At 47.5% G+C, this 22,818-nt stretch overlaps 1 protein-coding gene across 1 annotated transcript in view; it reads left to right on the forward strand.

The window, feature by feature from the left end:
- Positions 1 to 22,818, forward strand: part of LOC126995354 (neuropilin and tolloid-like protein 1) — a 112,128-nt gene that overhangs the window by 70,039 nt on the left and 19,271 nt on the right. The window contains exons 3-5 of the mRNA XM_050854832.1: positions 9,931 to 10,098; positions 11,051 to 11,305; positions 18,572 to 18,732. Of these exons, the coding sequence (XP_050710789.1) occupies positions 9,931 to 10,098; positions 11,051 to 11,305; positions 18,572 to 18,732 (584 nt within the window). The remainder of the gene's footprint in view (positions 1 to 9,930; positions 10,099 to 11,050; positions 11,306 to 18,571; positions 18,733 to 22,818) is intronic.

The following is a 22,818-nucleotide window of genomic DNA, read 5'->3' on the forward strand; positions in this document are numbered from 1 at the left end:
GCCTTCACGTCGCCTCTCTGGCTCTGATGCGCATTGAGAACCGTTCGAAACATGACCTCTTAAGTAAAAGTCAGCGCATTCTTAGCTAGTTTCTTTGCTATTATTCTAAGAGACATATCAGGTAGAGAGGGAGAGCGAACCCTATAAGTTGCCTGTTCAGCCGCCCCCACACACCTGAGACGCCGGGAAAGAGAAAAGGAAAGTGAAAGTAACAAGAGAAGGAGAAAGAGTGAGAGAGAATATAGAAGATTATTGAAATGGAGGGACAGAAGGGTAGGGTAATAATTGGATAATAATTGGCTGATTATACTGTTGCTTGTTCGTATATACATAATCATCCACACACTGCCTGAACCGCTAAGGAAGACGTTCTCACAGCACTGATACTGATGTGATGTGTGGATCATTAGATTAAGAACAGTTTAGAATTCAACCCTTGTATTGAAGGTCGCCCTATCATGCTTGGTGTATATTCTGATCATAATACCGTTGCTTAGCGTTACATTCAACCAACATCACAACACTGCCGCTGCTGGGGAAGGCCGCCACATAACTACTAACATAAAGGAGCGGTGATGAAGCCTGGCCACTTTCACTGCAACACGCCTTTGCTTCTTTACATCAAAGGAGAAACTTCGAAAACAAAACAAAAAACAAATAAAAAAAATCCCGCTATAAGTTGCCCCATGTAGAATAATGATAGAAGATGCCAGAGGATTAGCAATAAGTCTAAGTAAGAATAAGTAAAGATAAGTAATAATAAGTAAGTTGGAGAGGTGCCTTGGTGATGAAGCGTCTGAACATGTGGCGATCATTAGGGCGACACCGGAAGGCAGCCGCGCCAACACCGTGTGGATATCCTCAGAGCAAGGAGAGGCAGCGGGGGGACACCCAGGGCACCGTGTGACCGGCCCCATCATCGCCATGTCTCGTTAAGGGAACAAACAAACCTAAGTCACTCTAGACGTACATTAAAGAGGAAATTTGGCAGGAGGCGCGGCAGCCGTGTCGGGGGGAGGCAAAGGCCGTTCCGCGGGTGGTTGGGTGTTCGCGAGGCACGTAAAGAGTGGAAAACATTGCCGTGTAAACCATGACAACAACAGCCACGCCCTCAGAACACTGGCAGGCATTGAGGGGCGGCGCGGCTTTGGTGTGTGGGTAAAGTATAGTCAACATGCCAACTCCCGCTCATTTCCCTTACACGCGAAAATTATTAGATTAAATTTTCCCCTTTGAGCAAGAAGTGTGGCGGCGATCAGAATAACTAGGCCACAGCACCCCCCCCCCCTCCCTGCCTCCCCCTCCCCCCCATTTCACACACACACCTCCCCTCACTCTCTTTCGAACTAAAGGGGCGACCGCGACACACACACACACACACACACACACACACACACACACACACACACACACACACACACACACACACCTCAATGCTCGGTGACATGAAATATTTCGAGTGTTCTGCAAAGGACGAGGCCGCCACTGTAGTCGTTGTGTCAGGCTCCTTAATTGTTTACCAGTCACTGCCACTCGACGATGTAACTCCAGTGAATGTTTTGGATAAGGGTTGTCAGGACACACAGCCGTCCACACACACACACACACACACACACAGTGAAGTCAAAGGCTCTGCGTCTCACCAACTCTTCTTCTCTTACTGACGTCCTCGCTTCTTAAATTCCGCCGTAGTGTTGCCCTTCTTTCTGTTGTCTATCGATATTTTCATGCTGACTGCTCTTTTGAACCTGCTACTTGCATGCCCCCCCCCACCACCCACCCCCGCGGCCCCGTCTCTCTACTCTAGCTCACCCCTGTGCTATCCAAATCCATTATGCAACAGTTAACCAGCATCGTCATTCCTTCATCCCCCTCGCTAGTAAACTCTGGAACAGCCTTTTTCCTCTGTATTTCTTTCAAGAGTGGAGCGGGCTTTTATTCACATTTGTTACCTTTTTTTTTTTGCCCTTGAAGTGACTCCTCTGTTGTAAAAAAAGAAAAATCAGGACACCTCTCCATCCTGAACTGATCTCTTTTGTTCGTTCATTTCTATTGGCTTTTATAAGAGCCGCGCTGAGTGGGCTTTTTTGTTTTCTTTTTTATATTTGTTATGTTTGTTATATTTGTTATATTGTTATAGCCCTTGAACTGTTTCTCTGCTGTAAAAAATTAAGAGAGTTTTGTTGGTCCCGTCCCCGTCCATCGCCACAGAGAATATTTCTGAGCCGCGCGAGGCAATCACCAGGGAGACAAAATAGCCCCGGCGTAATGAGCGTGTCCGTCCCTCCGTCACACACTGGTCCGCGCCGCCGCCACAATAAAACAAGACAGGCACGTCGAGGAGGCGGTGGTGCAGCGGTAATGATGTGTAAACCCAACCATCCAGGACCCGCCCCTCACCCCCCCACCCCCACCCCCGCCGAGACGGAAACCCCGTGTGCTGCCCAGAATCAAACATCACTCACCTTTAATTATAAAAAAAATCCTACTACACTTTCAAATCATATGCATGTGTATAATATCCACATAATTATGACGTGCATCGGTAATTTCTCGAACAAACTACACACACGCGCACCCAAAAAAAAAAAAAAAAACCTTGGGCAAAGCTAAGCACCACTTCTGTCACCGAAATTGCCTCCATTGCCGATATTACTACAAAGATTACCGCGGAGACCCAACCCTCGCCCCCCCTCCCCGCCCCCCGCCCCGCCAGCCACCACCAGTCATCTCTCCTTTTAATTAACCCACATTTTTTGTCTTCCTCTCGCGGGGCATTTACTTTAGCTAAAGCAATTATTCATGGCCCTCTTTTTGCCGCCATTATGAGCAGCCTGGGAGAGAGAGAGAGAGAGAGAGGAGGAGGAGGGGGGACAAACAGACAAAGAAGCATCGACAAAGACAAAGATGAAATACACACACACACACACACACACACACACACACACACACACACACACACACACACACACACACACACACACACACACACACACACACACACACACACACACACACACACACACGAGGCTGAGACTGCTGCTGTATGTTTCTTTCAGAGGGAGTCGGGGGAGGTGGGGGGAGACAACTAGTGATGGGGAGACGGGAGGGGGGAGAGAAAATGGTGAAGGAGGATGGTGGGGAGGAAAGAGGTAAAGTAGGGCGGGGGGGGGGGGAAGTGGTAGCATATAAGTGGCCAAGTGACTTCCAAGCTCCTTTCCCTCCTCCCCATCGTCCCCTTTTCTCCCTCTCTCCCTTCTTTTCCTCCTACTCCTATTTCCCCCTTTCCTCCCCCCCCCTCCCGTCTCCCTAACCAGCCATCTACCTACCTGTTTATGCCGGCGCGCGAGCCTGCACCGCCGAGATAAGTGCGTGAAGAGGTGGGCGTGAGGTGTGGGTGGCGAGTCTCAGGCCAACACGCCCCCGCCCACCGCCGCAACCACTCACACCGAGGAGAAGAGGAGGAAGAGGGGGTACAGCTGGCGGAGTGGATGCGAGGGGGAGCAAAGATGCAAAGAATGAATGAAGTGGAGGAGGAAGGAGGAAGTGGGGAATGACGTGGGGAGAAGGGAAGAATGGGGAGTTAGATGAAGAGGGTGAAGGAGTGAAGGAGTAAAGTGGAGTACGGAGGAAGTGGAGGAAAGGGGGAGGAGCAGCTGATGAAGTGGAGCGTGTGGTGGGGGGGGGGGGTAAGGAGAGGAGGTGGAAGCAATATCTGTGGAGTGATGGCGTACAAATTTTTGAAGCGCCCCTGGATCTATCTGGGTTGAGCACGTGATTAAACTTTTATCAGCTGGGGAGAGAAGGAAGGAAGGAGGGAGGGAGGGAGGGAAGAATGAGTAAACTGGAGGAGAAGAGACGTAAGAGAAACCACGCGAGGGAGAGGGAGAGAGGGAGAGATTCAGGTTTCCTCCACTCCCCTACCTTCCATCCTCCCTCTCACACGGATGCAAGGAAGGAAAGAAGGAGGGAGGGAGAGAGGGAGGGAAGAATGAGTAAGCTGGAGGAGAAGAGACGTGAGAGAAAGCACGCGAGGGAGAGGGAGAGAGGGAGAGATTCAGGCTTCCTCCACTCCCTTACCCTCCACCCTCCCTCTCACACGGATGCAAGGAAGGAGGAAGAGAGGGAGCGAGGGTAGGGAGAAGAAATTGTAAGCTGGAGGAGGGGCGAAAAGGTTACAGATATTAGCGAGAGTACAAGGGGCGAGGCTTCCACTCCTTCCCTCCCTGACCCCTCCACACACATGCAAGGAAGGAGGAAGGGAGGGAGTGAGGGCAGAGAGAAAATATTAAGCTGGAGGAGAGGTGGAAAGGTTACAGACATGAGGGAAAGCACATGAAGGAGACAAGACTACCCCCCCCTCTCCCCTCTCCCCCTCTTCCTCCCCCCTCCCCCTTCACAAGCATCCTCTTAACCTGATTATTTCAAAGTCCGCCTCCAAAAAATCTAAAATTAATCGGCTGTCGTGTATCGCCGCCGCCGCCGCAACGCCATTATATTCCTCTCAACTTTGCTTCCCCCTGCGGCAGCCACACACACACCCTGACTTTCTCACCCCCTCCCCTTTGCCTACCCCCCTTTTCCCTGCTGACGCGGCTTCATCAGTTTAATTAGGTGCAGAGGCCATAATTAACACGTTCAATATGAAATCACCCCGCGCGCAGACGATACATCAGGGCCCAACGCGCGTTCCGCCCATTCACGCGACCAATTACTTCATTTCGGTGATGTATGCGGGGCCGCGGGTCCAACACGGCCACCAGAGGAATAACTTACCGCCATATTATTAGACATTTCGTTCCCCAAGCGCTCACATTTGACCTGGCCTTCGTGGGAGTTGTGGGGCTTTCCAGGGGTAGTTATATTTTTGTCTGGTGAGAGTTTGACAAGGTTTCTGTATTTTGAACCTTAAGAAAACACTCATGAGAACGCATTTAACCTCCAGCAACCGAGAAATAAATTAACTGAAGCATAAACAAAACATAACTATCAATAATGGGTGGTACTAATTATTATTATTATTTTTTTTGAACCTTAAGAAAACACTCATGAGAACGCATTTAACCTCCAGCAACAGAGAAATAAGTTAAATGAAGCATAAACAAAACATAACTATCAATAATGGGTGGTACTAATTGTTATTATTATTATTATCATTATTTTTATTAGCATGTGTAGCCTATCAATTTTCATCTCTCAGTTTTATAATGATATGTTATTTATATTTTCTTTCATTATTATGCGTTTTATTACGTTACTGATTTTATTATCGTCTCTATTTTGTTTATTTTATCTTTATTTCGTTTTTTTAAGAGTTTCACAAATAAGACAATGAATATATGGCATTGTTTTGGGTATAGTTTTAGGCTTTTATTCTTATTGTTTGTCTTATTGTTTGGATAACTTTGGGCCATATTAGTAAACATTTCGTCGCCCAAATATACACAATCGACATGGCTTTTGTAGAAGCTGAAGGGGCAGATCTTTCCATGGGTAGTTTTTATTATCCTGGTGAGAGTTTGACAAGTCTTCTGTACTATAAACTCTGAAAGACACTCATAAGAACGCATTTTACCTCTTTTTCTTTTGCCTTGAGAAATAATTGGGAGCGGCGAGTAGCGGGCTTTTTTTTTTGTACTCTTTTTGTTGCCCTTGAATCGCATCCTTTGGTGTAAAAAAAAAAATGATGTGAGAATCAGTAGCATCGAGAAATAGCAACCATGCCTGACACACCACGGGAAGGGGGGGTTAGGATAAGACTTGCCGCGCCCTCTCTTCTCCTCATGACATCTCGAGCTCATTAATAAGACCGATTGCTTCATTTTGGTGATGTATGAGGAGCCGCAGAGCCGACATGACCACCAGCATCCCACGAGAAACAGACAGACAGGCAGGCAGAGAGACAGACAGACAGGCAGGCAGACAGACACAACGGTTTATTAGCGAGAGTTACCAAAGGGAGAGTGGCTCGCTTCCCCCCCCCCCTCCCCCCCTGCATCCCCTTGACCGCTTCAGTTCCAGCTTCAGATTCTTCCCCCGAGATCAAAGCGTTCCATAAGTGGCTTAGCGTCCGAGACAAGGTGGACGTGACGGTCATTTCTAGTCCACTCCTTCCACTTGTGATTCCTACCCTTCCTCTCCACCGGGCTATTCATTTTCCTACCCTTTTCTTCCTCCCTTACTCTTTCTTTGTATGTGTGAGAAGGAGTAGAAGGTCTTAGTCCCTCTCTCTCGTTCTTTCACTCCTGCTTCGTATCTTCCTTCTCCAGTTTATTTTTTTTACAGCAGAGGAGACAGTGCAAGGGCGTAAAAAAAAACAAAAAAAAAACAATATGAAAAAAAGCCCGCTACTTACTGCTCCTAAATAGAGTAGAATGGCCAAAAAGATAAATCAATTTCGGGAGGAGAAGTGACCAGGTTACCAGTTTTTCCTCCTTCGCCTCCTTCCTCCTTCGTTGCAAGTGCGTAAGGGAGGACAGCCACAGCCCTCCTTCTAGTCCTTTCCCTCATGTCTCTTCCTTTCTCTTTCCTCCAGCTTACTCACTCCTCTCACCCTCCCTCCCTCCTTACCTCCCTCCTTCGTTCCATCCGTCTCTCCCCAGCTGATAAATGTTTAATCACGTGCTCAAGTCGGATAGATCCAAAAATTTGTACGCCATCACTCCACAGATATTGCTTCTCCCCTCCACCCCTTCCCCCCTCCTTATCAACTCACGCTCCACTTCATCAGCTGCACCTCCACCTCTTCTCCACCACCTCCTCCGCACCTCTCATTCCTTCACTACCTCCATCCACCTCTCCTTTCCTCTCATTATCTACCCTTCCTTCCTCTCCTCACTTATTTTATCCTATTCCTCCACTTCTCAGACACCCGCGCTTCCTATTCCCACTCCACCACCTCCACCTATCTCTCTCTCCACCTCTCATTTTCTTAACACCCTTCTCTTCCTCTCCTAACTCCCTTCTTTCTTCTCCACCATTACTTAGGCAACAACAATTCCTATCCTTCCTTCCACCTCCTCCATTCAACTCTCTCCACCTCTCATTTTCTTCCTACCTTTCTCGTCCTTTTCTCCCTTCCTTCTTCCACTTCCTCCACTTCTTAAACTTCCGCACTTCCTATCCCGTCACCATCACCATTTCCCCCCTCCATCTCTCCTTCTCTACCCTTCCCTGCTCTCTTTACCCACCATCTTCCTCCTCCACCACCTTCATCCACCTCTCTCCACCTTCCATTCTCTACCCTTCCCTCCCATGTCTTATCTCCCTCCTCACTCCACAGCCTGCCTATAACTGTTCCTCACTCCAGATGCCATAAATTCTACTCTGCTGTAACTGTAAAGCTCCACCACCACCACCACCACCACTACCCATCACCACTACCCACCACCACTACCTCTACCACCGCCATCACCACTAAACACACAACCCCACAGAATCGGTGGTGCCCCATACCACAAACCTCCCCATCACTCCCATCACTATAAACACCCCATCCAGGCCCACATCCAGAAACATTGCCCTCCCCGCCTACCACCCACAACCCTCCACCCCCTTCCATACGATTTCCACCACATGCAATCTCTACCACATACAAATTTCCCCCTCTACCACCTCTATCATGCTATACCCTCTACCATACAACCTCTACCACTACCTACAACCCTCAATCCTCCACATGCAACCTCCACCACACACATAAAATTTCCACCCCATGCAACCTTTACCATCTACAACCTCTCGTCGCTTTCCACCACATCCACTTCCAGCGCCCTCGTCTTTTCCACCACCATCAACACCCTCTCCACCCTCACTTAACCCCCCCCCCTCCCCCCCACCGAATCGTTACCGTCACCCCTCCCCTCTCCTCTCCTCCCTACTCTCCTTCCTTCCCCTCCCCTCACGAAGTCGCTCCCGCCCGCCCAATGCTATAACAGTTACAGTCGCGCGCTAACCATTACAATCACGCCTCCTGCCTCTTTTCCGTGTAGCATTATCAGCGCCACTCTATTGCCTATCACCACCTTCATCGCCTTCATCATTACTCTATTACCATCATCACCACTGTATCCATTTACCTTCGTCATCACCTCCATTGTCTACTACTACTACTACTATTACTACTACAGCTACTACTACTACTGCTACTACTACTACTGCTACTACTACATCAACAACAACATCAACAACAACAACAACCATAAGTGCACCGGCCAGGTGATAATAGCCTTACCTGTGCATGAGATTATTAAGCAGGAGGAGGTACACCTGTCTAGCTTGTTACCAGCGCGCTCACCGTCTGTCCGTCCACCTGTCTGTCACCCACTTCGCCCTTTGACGGGTGATGGACGGCCGCTAACTCCCCCCTTGGCACACCTATTACTCGCCGCAGCTGTCACCTGTCGCGAGCCTCACCTGTCCGGCACCTCCCTCACCTTTTCATGGACACACGGAGGCTCTTCCACATAGCTACCACCACCGCGTCAGTGTGTCCGCGTGAAGAGAAACTCGCCTATTTATTTTTGACAGTAAAGGAAGTAGCTCAACGACATGAAATAAATAATAAAAAAGCCCCCGATGCGCTACTCCTGTAAAAGAATGCAGAAATGAGTGCCCAAAAGAGAGGTAATATTGGAAGGAGAGGCCTCGTCTTGACTCTTGATAGTCCCCTTTTGATACTCCCGTACTTGCGCCCTCGTCAGCGGCCCGCCCTACCTGCCAGTCCCACCAGGTGTTCACGGGTGCACGCTGTTCACCTCCACACACATCGCCGCCTTTTTTTCTTATGTCATTGTCAGCGTGAAGAGAGACTCAGCTACTTGCGCCCTCGTCAGCGACCCGCCCTACCTGCTCGACCCACCAGGTGTTCACGGGTGCACGCTATTCACCTTCACACACACACACACACACACACACACACACACACACACACACACACACACACACACACACATCGCTGCCGTTCTTACCTGCGTCAGTGTGTCAGCGGAGAGGAAAACTCATTCGCGTGCACCTTCGTTAGCGGCCCTCCCTTTCCCCTCCACCCCTCTAATTAGTGGCCCTCCCTGCCCCCTTTCCCCCTCCCCCCACCTCGCACAGCTAACAACAAGAGATTATTCCGGAACTATATTTACGCCACCGTCCTCGAGCCCCGCTTCGTGTTGAGGTTACGTGTCCGCCCAGCACTGTGTCCCCGGCGGCCTCGGTTAATGAATTGCTTATTAAACGGCATTGAAAAGCACGTGGATCATCCGACTTGGGATTACCGGCACACCAATCACGCGGACGGAGATGAGCACCGCCGCCACGCGCAGCCATGGCGTATGCTCCCAGCTTTCCCTTTAATCACGCCGCCGCCGGTTCGGGCAGGTGCACGCTCGTGTCGGAATTACGGGAACACGTCTTGGGCGCTGAAGGAAGGATAGGCCTGCAGTGCTCGAAACAGTCCACTTTCCTCACTTCTTCGTCTCTCCTCTTACTTGTACATGTGTCCCTATCCCCTTGAATCCATAGAATCATTCCTTCTCTCCTTTTGGTGTGTGTCAGTAGCCTTTCATACCTTTCCTCTTTTTTCCATTTACAGTCCTTCCTCTTGTATTATCTTTACATGTGTCCCAAAATCATTCCTTCTCTCATCTCTCGCTCTCTCTCTCTGTGTCAGGCTGTCAGCTCGCCCGTCTACATCCCTCTTCTTCTTCTTTTCTTTTTCTTTCCCTCCTTCCTTCTCCTTTTTCTTCCTCTCCTTCCTCTGCTTCTTTTCTCCTCCTCCTCCTCCTCCTCTTTCTTCTTCTTCTTCTTCTTCTTCTTCTTCTTCTTCTTCTTCGTCTTCTTTTCTTCTTCTTATTATTTTTGTTCTTCTTCTAGTACATTTTTTATTTTATTTATCTCTTACCGCCGTGTTCTTTCCCTCACCACGCCTTCTTCCCACAGGTCAACACGCCAACAAATGCCGGGCGGACGGGCTGTCAAGAGGTGAGCTTAGCATGGAGGACAGGTGTGCGTGCTTCTCCCAGCCCAACCAGATCGCCATGGAGTTCTACAGCCCCCTCTTCCCCAACCAGTACCCCAACAATACCGAGTGCGTCCTGCGGCTGGAAGGTGAGGCCGGTTATTTAAGACACTTTCGCTTCTCGCATCAACTATTAATAAAGGTCAAAGAGGGCATCAATCGGGTTCTAATGAGTGTTTCTTTAGGTTCACGGTACAGAAGAAGGGTCAAACTACCACCAGGGTCATAAAACTACTCCTGGAAATGCCCCAAACTCCTAGGAAAGCCTTGTCAAATAGGTGAACTTGGGCGCCGAAATGTTTTAAAATACGGCCTTGAGGCTCTCCTGCTAGCCGAGTCCACCGTTGCCAGATTATCGTACTTCGAACATAGTTTTTACCGGTTTCTGACTCCTAACTATTACCAAGAAACATCAGGAATTAGCTATTTTTAACGATAAATATAAAAGAATCTAGTTGTTGGGGCCCAGGAGACTGTTTTTGGGTCGGCAGATGGTAAATATAAGAGGTTGAGTACGACAATCTGGCAACGTTGCAGCCTGAGTCCGTTTTCTTTTTCTGCTTCCTTCCCTGTTATTGTTGTGTTTTACCTCACTCTTTTTCTTTCCTTTTTCCTTCCATTTCCTTTTTCCTTCATTTTTCATTTTCCGCATTATCTTAACTTTTTTTCTTTATTTCACTTATATTTTTTCTTTTTCCCTTCCTTTTCCACTTGTCACTTTATCATATTTTTCTATAGGTCACTCCTTTCTTTTTCACTTTTTTTCTTTTTCCCTTCCCTTTCCTACTTAACCCTTTCCCATTTTTTTCTAGTTTCTCCTCTCAGTTCTCTCTCTCTCTCTCTCTCTCTCTCTCTCTCTCTCTCTCTCTCTCTCTCTCTCTCTCTCTCTCTCTCTCTCTCTCTCTCTCTCTCTCTCTCTCTCTCTCTCTCTCTCTCTCTCTCTCTCTCTCTCTCTCTCTCTCTCTCTCTCTCTCTCTCTCTCTCAACCCAGCTTCCCTCCCAGCGGCATCTCACCTTCCCTCTCCCTTTCCCTCCCCGCAGCTGAACACGGCTACTTCATCCGCATCGACTTCCGCGACTACTTCAAGCTGGAGCCCTCGTCGAAGTGTGAGTATGACTTCCTGGAGGTGCGGGACGGCGCCCACGGCTACTCGGACCTGAAGGGGCTCTACTGCGGCGACGATTTCCCGCCCCTCATCACCTCCAAGGGCCGCTACCTCTGGCTGCGTTTCAAGTCCGACGAGAACATCCAGCTGGACGGCTTCAGAGCGGTGTACCATTTCGTCAAGAACCCAGGTCAGTGGAGGTCTTGTCCTGTAAGGGTGAGGGTTGGTGGGAGGAGGTAAGGGAGTGTAGGGGGTTGTGTGTGTGTGTGTGTGTGTGTGTGTGTGTGTGTGTGTGTGTGTGTGTGTGTGTTTGTTAGTAAAGGATTTTCTTCCGGGAATCAATGTCGAGTTTAATTATTGAGAGCTTTGACTAGAGCGATCCGCAGTAAGGAAGGAAGAGCACACACACAGACCTTTTTCTCACCTTTCTCCTTCACTAATTAACCTTTCTCTTACCTTTCTCCTGCACTTATCAACCTTTTTTCTTACCTTTTTCACCACTAATCAGCTTTTTTTCTTTATTTTTTTAACTTTTTTCCATCACTAATCGGACCTTTTTTATCACCTTTCTCATCCACTAACCTTTTCCTTACCTTTCTCCTGCACTTATCAACCTTTTTCTTACCTTTTCCACCACTAATCAGCCTTTTTTTTTTTACCTTTTTCCATCACTCATCAGACTTTTTTTCTCACCTGTCTCATTCATTAATTAATCTTTTTCTTACCTTTCTTACTCTCCCTCCCTTTCTCCTGCACTTATCAACCCTTTTTTCTTGCCTTTTCCTCCACTAATCTGACTTTCTTACCTTTTCCATCGCTAATCAACTCCCTTACCTTTCCCAATACTAATTAACCTTTCTTCTTACCTTTCTCCAGCACCAATCAACCTTTTTTTCCTCACCTTTTGCCTTGCTTACCTTTCTGCAACACCAGTAAACCTTTATCTTCCCTACCTTTCTCCATTAGTCTCCATCATGCAGTCATTATTAAGTTGCATTTCATTCTGTCATGCACGTCCCCTATCCCGCTCCTGCATGCCGCCCTTCCACCTGCTTCGTTTCTTCAGTGCTTCCTCTAATTAACCTCGTCTCCTTATTTTCCCTTCAGTAATCTTCATCATACAGGCAATTAAACAGCATTCCCCCACACGTGTTTCCTTCCCCTGGACCAGCCACTTCCTTTTGTTCCTCCTCCTCCTCCTCCTTCTCCTCCTCCTCTCTCTCTCTCTCTCTCTCTCTCTCTCTCTCTCTCTCTCTCTCTCTCTCTCTCTCTCTCTCTCTCTCTCTCTCTCTCTCTCTCTCTCTCTCTCTCTCTCTCTCTTATACATCCACCCCCCCCCCACACACACACACAGAGAGGGGTAGGGGGGAGTGGTAAGAGCAGTAGCCACAAATTTGCTGATAACACGCAATAAATACCTGGAAGTAAATAAACGTTTGGGAAATAATAATGATAATAAGTGTGTGTGCCCAGTGCTCGCTCGTCGCCGCCGCCGCCGCTTATCACTCCTTCCCACGTTTGCGAAATAGTCTTATGGTGGGTCGTAAGATATATTGTCGTTATTTCATTCCCAAGGTTCGAAAGGGGTATTATATTGTCGGTGTTGTTTCGTGCCAGGTTCGAATCACGTGATCTTCATTGCTCCGGTACGTTGGTGACATTTTCCTAGGTGATTCGAAGTGTTTGTGAGCCATCCGCTGAAACATGAAAGTGAAATGATGACACACGAAATCCTGTTCCACGGTTCATCTCCCCTTCCCGGTCTAACTGTCTAGCGCATGTAATTTTATGATCATTTAGTTATTGTAGTATTAGATCAAAAGTCAGATATGTCAAGTCAGATGTATGATAAGGAAGATTATTATTGTTCTATATTATTCTATGAGCCATCGTTCTCGCTTTGAAATCATCGCATATAGAAATTTTCGTTTTAGTTTTGTTTGCAAGAGAGAAAAGAGACCCATGCATTTTCCCCATCAAGCCAAATAATAATAAAAGAATATGGTCCGCGCGCCACCAGCGTCTGCTGAAAAAGTCTCTAACACCCTACACAGTGATTTTGTTAGCTAAAGCGGGAAGGAACACCCCACACCGCACACTTCGAACTCACTACTCCCTCCCTCAGTTACTCCTCCTCCTCCTCATCATATACTTTTAACAGATGATGAAATTGTGTGTGTGTGTGGGGTGGAAAAGGGACCGACATACCCACGCACATCTCGGAACTTTAAACTCACTCCTCCTTCAGTTACTCCTCCTGCACTCCTCATGGTATATACTTTTAACAGATGATGAAATTGTCCGCAACACCCTATTGTGATTTTGTTAGCTAAAGCGAGGGTGGAAAAGGGACTGACATACCCAGGCCCATCTCGCAACTTTAAAAATCACTCCCTGTCCAGTTGCTCTTCCTCTACCCCTCATGGCACTTTTAACAGATGAGAAAATCGTGTCACCAGCACCCAATAGTGACTTTTTAAGCAAGGAGAGAAAGGAAAAGGGACTGACTTACCCACGCCCATCTCGGAACTTTAAGACTCACTCCTCCTCCTGTTACTCTTCCTCCACTCGTCATGATACTTTTAACAGATCAGAAAATAAAGTCTTCATCATCCTATATTGCTCTTGTTAGACGAGGAGAAGGAGGAAAAGGGGAAGTGAAGAATCGTGCAACTCGTAACCAAAAAACTCAGTCCCTGTCCAATTCCTCCTCCAATACTCACGTTACTTTTACCAGCGGAGAAAATAAAGGGATGTATTTTTTTATCTTTCGGCGCCCAAGCACACATATTAAACAAGGCTTTCGTAGGCGTTTTGGGCATTTCCAGGGGGTACTTTCATGGTCCTGGTGGTACTTTGACCTTTCTTCTGTACCATGAACCCATAACACCACTTATTAGAAGCCGATTGATCTCCTGTTTGGCCTTTGGAAATAGTTGGTGTGAGAGGTGAGAGCGTCTTATGATACCGACCAAAGTCTTCATCATCCTATACTGATCTTGTTAGACGAGGAGAGGAAGGAAAATGGGAAATGAAGAATCGTCCACTTCGGAACCAAAAAGCTCACGCCCTGTCCAGGTGCTCCTCCAATACTCACGTTACTTTTACCAGCGGAGAAAATAAAGTCTTCAACACCCTATAGGGAAAGGGGACTGAAAGGGCCACACACACCTTAGGACCTTGAAAACCTCCCCTCGTTAAGCCGCCCTTCCTCCGCCTCCCACGGCAGGAATGTAGGGGCAGGAAGGGTCGGTTCACACCCTCGTTACCAGACTTTTTGTGAAGGTGGAAAGGGTCACGAAAATCCTACACTTGGCCACTCAGCCCCATCACCAGCGTTGCCAAATTATCGTACTCATCGCTTTGCATTTTCGTAGCTTCTGACCGATAGCTATAGCCAAAAACACAAACCTCAATAAATAACAGTTTTAATGCTAACTTTGATGATTTTCTGTCGTTATTTGTGTAGGTACGAAAGTCTGAGGCTTAAAAGATGATAAATACGTTGTGGTGAATACGATAATCCGGCAACGCTGCCCATCACCTTAAGCTCAGCCCTCGCGCCACGGAGCCCCTGCAGTAGAGCCTTGCAGTCCCTCAGTGCGGCCTCTTAGCAGCTTCAGGCGTCGTCCCAGTATGAAGATGAAGCAGTGAGGTGGTGGTGGTGGTGGTGGTGGTTGTGTTTTGTGGAGCGGTATCCTTCCCCCACCTCAGCTATTGCTTCAACCCCCTCGCCCTCTTCTTTTCCTTACACCTCCTGTCTTGCACTTAACAGCCTCTCTCTCCTATTTTTTTTTTTTTTTTTGCTCGCGTTAATACTCTGTCCCACCCTCCTCCTCCTCCTCTTTCTCCTCCTCCTTCTCCTCTTCTTTCTCCACTTCTTCCGCCGCCTTCTCCTTCCTCCTTGCTGTTATCAAGTTTTCTTTCTACATTATCGCCCTTGTCCTCTTTTCCTCCTCCTCCTCCTCCTTCTCCTTCATCACTACCGCCATCACCACCACCATCCCGGCATCCCCTCCACAACCAACACCACCTCCACCTCCTTCCACTTAAGTTTTCTTCCTTCTCTTCTCCTCCTCCTCTTCTTGTCCCCTCCACAACCACCACCACCTCCACCTGCCTCCACTTAAGTTTTCTTCCTTTCCTTCCCCTCCTCCTCCTCCTCCTCCTCTTCTTGTTCGTTTCGCTATCTTTACTTCTTTTTTTTTCCTTCTCCTCGTCCTCCTCGTATGTCGTCGGCAAGTACTACAAGGAGTCGTCTCTTCTCGCGTCTCGTTACCTACACATGCTCATAACACGGTAACGTCCCAGCGTGGGCAGCCCGGCCTCTCTTTCCCCGCGTGTTACAGTAGAAGATAAACTTTTGGACCGTATTATTAAACGTTTCGGCGTCCAAGCACACATACTTCACAAGGTTTTCGTCGACATCTTGAGCATCTCCTGAGGTTGTTTAATGACCCTGGTGGTAGTCTGACCCTTCTTTTACACCATGAACGTGACAAAATACTCATGAAAAAACGATTAATCACCTTGAGTCCATGAGGGGTGGAGGAGTCAATTAAGGCACTTTAGAACGATGTATTTTTCATCAACTCCTCAAAATATTCTTTTACTCTTCACTATTTGAGGGAGCAGCGCAAGAGGGCTTTTATATTCCTCTTTTCTTTCCTTAATCTGCCTCCTTTCCTGTAAGAAAATATAGACCAAGACTAACCTTATTACTCACGCAGGGCAGCCAAGAGTGTTTATAAGCTTAACATGTCGCGTCGTCCAGAGCAAGTGCCGATACCCTTGGCCCGCACGTAACCCTTTGAACGGGGAGGAAGCAAAGTGCCTCGGCTCGTTTTTTCCCTCGGTTGAATATCACTTTGTAAACTTAAAGGAAACTAAGCAACAGCCTCCGTCGCCGCCTTTGAGAGCCCCCGCGCCTGTCACGCACAGAGTTGAGGAGTAATCGTGTTTCCTTCACTAAGTCAAGCGTCGCGCCCCTAGAGAAGAGAGCCGCCGGTGTGTGCGTGCGTGCGTGCCTTGGCAGGGGCGCGGCGTGTCCTCATACCAGGGAGTACAAGCTTGAGGAAGGTCCTGTGACTGAAGATGATGGCGATAGTGATAACGAAAAAGCTTGAAAAGTTAAGATACAAAACTGAGACGATATTGATAAGCGATAGAAAAAAAACCTGGTGATGAAAATAAGGAAAGAGAAAGTAAAAAATAAAATAGAAGAAGGGAAGAGGAAGAAGTAAAAAAAGTGAAAAATAAAAGGTAGATGCAAAACTAAGACGATACTTTTAAGCGGTAGAAAGAAAACCTAATGACGATAATTAGAAGAAAGAGGAAGAAAAAAAAAAGATGGTTACAAAAATAATAGTGAACGGCGGCGAAAAGAAAACTTATTAGCAACGACGATAAGAAGAGGAAGAAAAAAGTTACAAAAAAAAAAAGAGATACAAGGATGAGACACTTCTGAAAGGCGGCAGAAAGAAAACCTATTAACGATGGTAAAAAGAGAGGAGTAAGTGAAGGAGTGAAAAGGAGTTAACGATATACCACTGGAGGACGGGAGAAGAGAGGCAGGGAAGCGCAAGAAAGAAAAAAAGGGAGAGGAAAGAAAGGAGTATGTGAGGGCTAAGGTGAGAGAAGGTAACCGGTCGACTAGCCAGGACAGACAGAACCCCCCTCCCCCCCCAGCATTGTTCTGTCTCTATCGCTTCATCTCCAGCGCTCGATAGTTTGAGGGACAAGGCAGCAATGTGGCGTTACTGATCTTTAACTAGTCCTCCGCGCTGCCTTCTTGCCACTTCTCTGTTCCCACTCTTAACTCAAACGGTGCGACTTAATTTATGTTTACCGCCTCTGCCAAACCTTCTCCCCGGTACACCTTATCCTCACCTATGCCCTTCTTCACTGCCAGCATCACTCCTCCTTTTTAAGCGGTGTTGTCACTCTGTATAGTGAGCAACATGTAGCGGCGAGCGCAGTCTGATCTTCATGTAGACCCTAGAAGAGAATGGAGATGATTCTGAAGTAACTTAAATGTCAGTAAAGCACCTTTCATTTGCTGTGAAAAGTTACTTATAAAATGCAGATTGCGACTCGGTGTTGGGGAAAATCTCAACAAAATTACGTGTCTTTTGATCGCATCTAGAAAAGTAAAACAAATAAACATTCCTTTGTAGTCACATTGCAACATGAAAGGTCGATTGATGTAGTTTGTTTCATCTGATTAGACCTTAAATAAGCATGTTTCTTGCGGCACGATAATACATCAAGGCCACAGTGTTCCTTTTCATCGGGAAGAGCGGATCAAAGCGCCGCTGCCCCACCTGTAGGGTCTCTGTTTCCTAACGAGTACAGCAACAGCAGCAGCAGCCTCTGGAGCAGCCCCTCATGCCGTCCGTCACCCGAAGAACAAACAGACGGCAGGGGAGGGCTTGCCTTGCTGCTCTTCCGTGTCTCGGCACCAGACCTCTTCAGTCCAATTTCATTTTGCTTACAATCATCCTTCATCGTTTTGTTCATTCTAAATCAATACATAACTTGTTTCACACGTAAATATATTTTGGAAAGACATTTGAAAGACGGAGTTCGAGCTAGAGAGAAACGAAAATATTAAAGAACGGAAACTCGAGTTGAAGGAATAAGCTGTGATACTTGATGAGGGTAGAGGCACGCGTGCTGCTGCAGCGTCACGGCGAATTATTTACACGTCACGGAGGCGTAAACACGCGTCCCAGGCACCACTGAGGGGACTGTAATACACTTCCTGAGGGGGAGCCACACGTGTGCAGGGCCGGCAAGCAGTGTTTACCTGCTTGGCTGACGTACACACGATTCCAAGTTAGTGAACTGTTACAGACACACACACACACACACACACACACACACACACACACACACACACACACACACACACACACACACACACACACACACACACACACACACACACACACACACACACACACACACACACACACACACACACACACACACACACACACACACACACACACACACACACACACACACACCTTGGGTATACTCCAATGGTTTGCACCGTGATATTATTTATTCCCGTTCATTTCTAACCAAATATCCTCTGCAGTAAGTGGTGTGCAGGATGCGTACTCTGTTTTATCCCTTTTGTATAATGTTCATTTCTCATCACATATCCTCAGCACCGTAGAGCAGCAGCGTTGAGGCATTGGGTCATATTCTTCAACACTTCGGCGCCCAAACGTGCAAATTTGACAAAACTTTCATAGGATTTCTAGGCATTTTGACGGGTAGTTTTATGAGCCTGATAGTAGTTTGACCCTTCTTCTGTACCATGAATCTGAAAAAAATTATTAGAACCTGATCGATTTCCTTTCCGACCTTTGTAAATAGCTGGTGTGAGAGGCGGAAGTGTCTGATAATACCACACTATGTCCCTGTGTGTTCTGCCCCCTACCAGGCACCCCGCGGCCGGAGGTGGCGCCGTGCCAGTTCGAGATGTCTGGGCTGCAGGGCCTCATCTCCAACGAGAACATCACGGAGGAGCGGCTCAACTACACCATCACCTACAACTACCCCATCGACTGCACGTGGGTGGTGCGGGTGAGGCCCAACGAGAAGGTGAGCCGCCGCGGGGAGGGTCATGATGAAAAACTCTGCGGGGAGTGTCTTTCATGTTTCACTTTACCTGGTGTGGTTAGCCATGGGAGGGTCTTGATTTGCTCTCCTCTCCCGCTCTTTTCCTCTGATTCTATCCTATCCTCGTCCCCTCGTTCTTACCCGCCCTTTAACTTTCTCTGCTGTCCTCGTCTGATCCTCTGCTACTGACGTCCTATCTTTCTTTGCCGCACTTTCTTTTTCCTATGTCGTCCTCGTCCTGTGATCCTCTCCTATTATTTTTCCCTCCTTCTTTACCGCCCTTATCCTTTCCTTTGCCTCCCTCGTCCTCTGATCCTCTGCTATCCTCATCTTACTATCCTACTATTCTACAATGCTACTATCCTACTACCCTTCTCCTCTACCGCCCAACCATCGTCCCTTCCTCCTTTCTACCACCCTCATCCCTGCTTATCTGTCACCCTTGTACCTTCTTTTTGTTTTTAATTTCCAGACACACACAACGGTTGCAGTTTATAGCATTCAAACCCAGCCTGTCAACACGTACGGAGGCCTACCTTTCGTATGCCAGCCAAACGAAGAGCAGGCTACCAGTGGACGGAGTAGTCTGTCGTATTGACTATTGTATTTAGTTTATTTTTAGTCCACGCAGAGTTGCAGCTTATCATTTCTCCGTTCAGACCGTAAAACATCCCTCCCCACCCCTAACCTAACCCTGGCCATCAGGAAGTGTCAATAATGAGTCTCTGAAGTGCCATCACTCACTCATTTTCTTTGTTCTGCGTCCCTCTCCGTCTGTCGTAATAATGAGCGCGGCGTATTCCGGGCACATTGAAGAGATAACGATCCTTTTTACACTTCTTTTTACGCTTCTTCATCTGTGTCATTCGCACTAAGGACAAGACGATTAGTATCCACGAACGGGGAATAGTTTGAGTGAAGTTGATTATTCAGTCAGTCATTTAGTGAAGTTAGTGAAGTCAACGAGTAAAGTGAATTAACTCTTTAAAGCCTTCACGTTGTTGAGAGGCGCGAGGGAGATCTTCAGAAGGGACGTTGACATGGTGGGACAAGGGTGAGTGTTGACGAGTGTTGCGAGTGTTGGTAACTGTTGGTGAGTGTTGACGAGTCTTGCGAGTGTTGGTAACTGTTGGTGAGTGTTGACGAGTGTTGCGAGTGTTGGTAACTGTTGGTGATTGTTGACGAGTGTTGGTGAGTGTTAGTGAGTGACGCGAGTAGGAAGGCGGAGAGCAAACAGTGTGACGCGGGAGAGAGTGACAAAAGGCGACTTTAATACTACAGAGAGAGAGAGAGAGAGAGAGAGAGAGAGAGAGAGAGAGAGAGAGAGAGAGAGAGAGAGAGAGAGAGAGAGAGAGAATCCAAAGTAGGCCTGAAAAAAAAATTGGGAGACATCTTGAGAGTAAAAAAGGAAGCGAAAGACATGAGGAAAGCGTTACTCCTTTTTTCTCTTCATTTATCTCCTCCTCCTCCTCCTCCTCCTCCTCCTCCTCCTCTACTTTCCTAATCTTTATACTATTCTTTCAAGTTCCTCTTATTTCGTTTGCTCTTCTTCCTCCTCCTTCTCCTCCTTTTCCTCCTCTTCTTTCCTTATCCATTTAATATTTTGTTATGTTCCTCTTTTTATCGCCTTCTGCTTCTTCCTTCTCCTCTTCTTTCTCTCCTTTTCATATCCCTATACAATTTTGCTCTTTCCTTTTTCTTATCGTCTTCTACATCCTCCTCCTCCTCCTCCTCCTCCTCCTCCTCCTCCTCCTCCTCCTCCTCTGATACGTACCCTTCTGCCTCCCTCCTCCTCCTCTCTATCTCCTCATCCTTCTCCCTTCCTGTCAATATTTCTTCCTCCCTATCTCCCTCCCTCATTCCCTCCTCTCCCTCCCTCCCTCCCCTCCTCCCTCCCTCCCTCCTCCTCTCCCCTCCTCCTCCTACACTCCCCTCTCCTCTCTATCTCCTCCTCCTTCTCTCCCTTCCCGTCCCTATATTTCTTCCTCCCTATCTCCCTCCCCTCCCTTCCCCTCCTCTTCCTTCCTTCCCCTCCCCTCCCCTCCTCCTACACTCCCCTCTACTCTCTATCTCCTCATCCTTCTCTCCCTTCCCGTCCCTATATTTCTTCCTCCCTAACCTCTCCTCCCTATCTCCCTCCCCTCCCTTCCCCTTCTCTCCCCTCCCCTCTACTCTCTATCTCCTCCTCCTCTCCCTTCCCGTCCCTATATTCCTTCCTCCCTAACCTCTCCTCCCTATCTCCCTCCCCTCTCTTCCTCTTCTCCCTCCCCTCCCCTCCTCTCCTCCTCCCTTCCTCCTATATTCCTTCCTCCCTAACCTCCTCCTATCTCCTCCCTCCTTCTCTCCCTCTCTCCTCTATCTCCTCCTCCTCTCCTTCCCGTCCCTATATTCATTCCTACCTCACCTCTCCTCCCTATCTCCTCCCTCTCTTCCTCTCCCTCCCTCCCTCCTCTCCCCCTCCCTCCTGCCCTCCGTTTTAGTCTGTCACTCTTTCCCTCTGGTCCTCATTTATTTTTTTCCTGTAATCCTAGTTTTTTTTTTCCTTTTCCCTCATCTGCATTTTTTTATATCCCGTTTCTTATGTCTGTCTTTGTCACTTTGCACGTTTTTTTTTTTTTTGTTGTTGTTTTTTGTTTTTGTTTTTTTAGGTAAGCTCACACCTGGCCGCCGATTCCTTTACCTCCTTTGTTTGTTTGTTTGTTTTTTTGTTTTACTCCACACAAAGTTTTTTTTTTTTCTCTGCGACATACCTTCTCACTTCCGTCCTCCCTCCTCCTTTTCCAGTCTCCCTCTCCGCTCTCCTTTCCTTTCTTCCTTCTCTCTCTCTCTCTCTCCACTCTATTTTTTTTTTCTTTTTTTTATTCTCGCCGACACACCCACACTTCCTTCCTCCTCTTCTTCCTGTCTTCCTCTCCGCTCTCCTTTCCTCCCTTCCTTCCTTCTTTCATTTTCACTCCACTCTATTTTTTTTTTTTTTTTATTCTCTCCGACACACCTTCTCACTTCCTTCCTCCTCTTCAAGTCCCTCCCTCCGCTCTCCTTTCCTTCCTTCCTTCCTTCTTTCATTTTCACTCCACTCTATTTTTTTTTTTTTTATTCTCTCCGACACACCTTCTCACTTCCTTCCTCCTCTTCAAGTCCCTCCCTCCGCTCTCCTTTCCTTCCTTCCTTCCTTCCTTCTTTTCTTTCTTTTTTCTCGACCACATCCAAAACTTTCTTCCTTTCCTTCCCTACTTCCTTCCCGCCCTCCTTTCCTGCCTTCCCTTCATCCCACTTTCCATTCCTCCCTTCCTTTCTTCTTTCCTTCTCACTCCACAGTATTTTTTTTTATTCTCTCAACGACATACTCACATATACTTCTTTTCTCCTCATCCAGTATTCCTTCTCTCCCTCCCGTCCTCCTTTGCTTCCTCCCGCTCTCTTTCCTCCTCCGTTTTCTTCTCTTCCCGCCATGACGCTTAACCTTATTCTTTTTTTTCTGCTTTTTAACTCTTACGATAACATTTTAGACACTTCAATGAATGCTCGAGGCCCTATATTGATTATCTCTCTCTCTCTCTCTCTCTCTCTCTCTCTCTCTCTCTCTCTCTCTCTCTCTCTCTCTCTCTCTCTCTCTCTCTCCTTTCGCGTCTCCTGTCAAGTCTACTATTGTTTTTTTTCTTTATTTTGGCTTAACTTTTTTTTTCTTTTCTTTTTTTTTCTTAGTGGAAGGTCAATTTTTTTGTCTTCGTTTTTTGCATCTCATTTCTTCCCGTTTTCTTCTTTGCTGTCAGCGGGGCACCCACACCTTCGTTTTCTTTTTCCCGTTTTCTTTTCGTTTTCTCTTCCTTCGCCGAGTTCCATCTCCATCTTTTTCACCCCCATTAGTCTTCTGCTTTCTATATTAAAATTTTCTAGGCTATATTTTTTTTCTTTTTCCCGGCCTCCTCCTCCTCCTCCTCCTCCTCCTCCTGTCACCTTCCTAACCCTTCCTCTCCTCTTTAAATATGCTTCTTTTTTAGTTCCCTCCTCCTCCTCCTCCTCCTCCTCCCACTCGTCGGTAAATTTGCTTCTTTCTGAATTTCCTCC

Source organism: Eriocheir sinensis, chromosome 8 (assembly GCF_024679095.1).
Source record: "Eriocheir sinensis breed Jianghai 21 chromosome 8, ASM2467909v1, whole genome shotgun sequence".
Classification (NCBI taxonomy): domain Eukaryota; kingdom Metazoa; phylum Arthropoda; class Malacostraca; order Decapoda; family Varunidae; genus Eriocheir; species Eriocheir sinensis.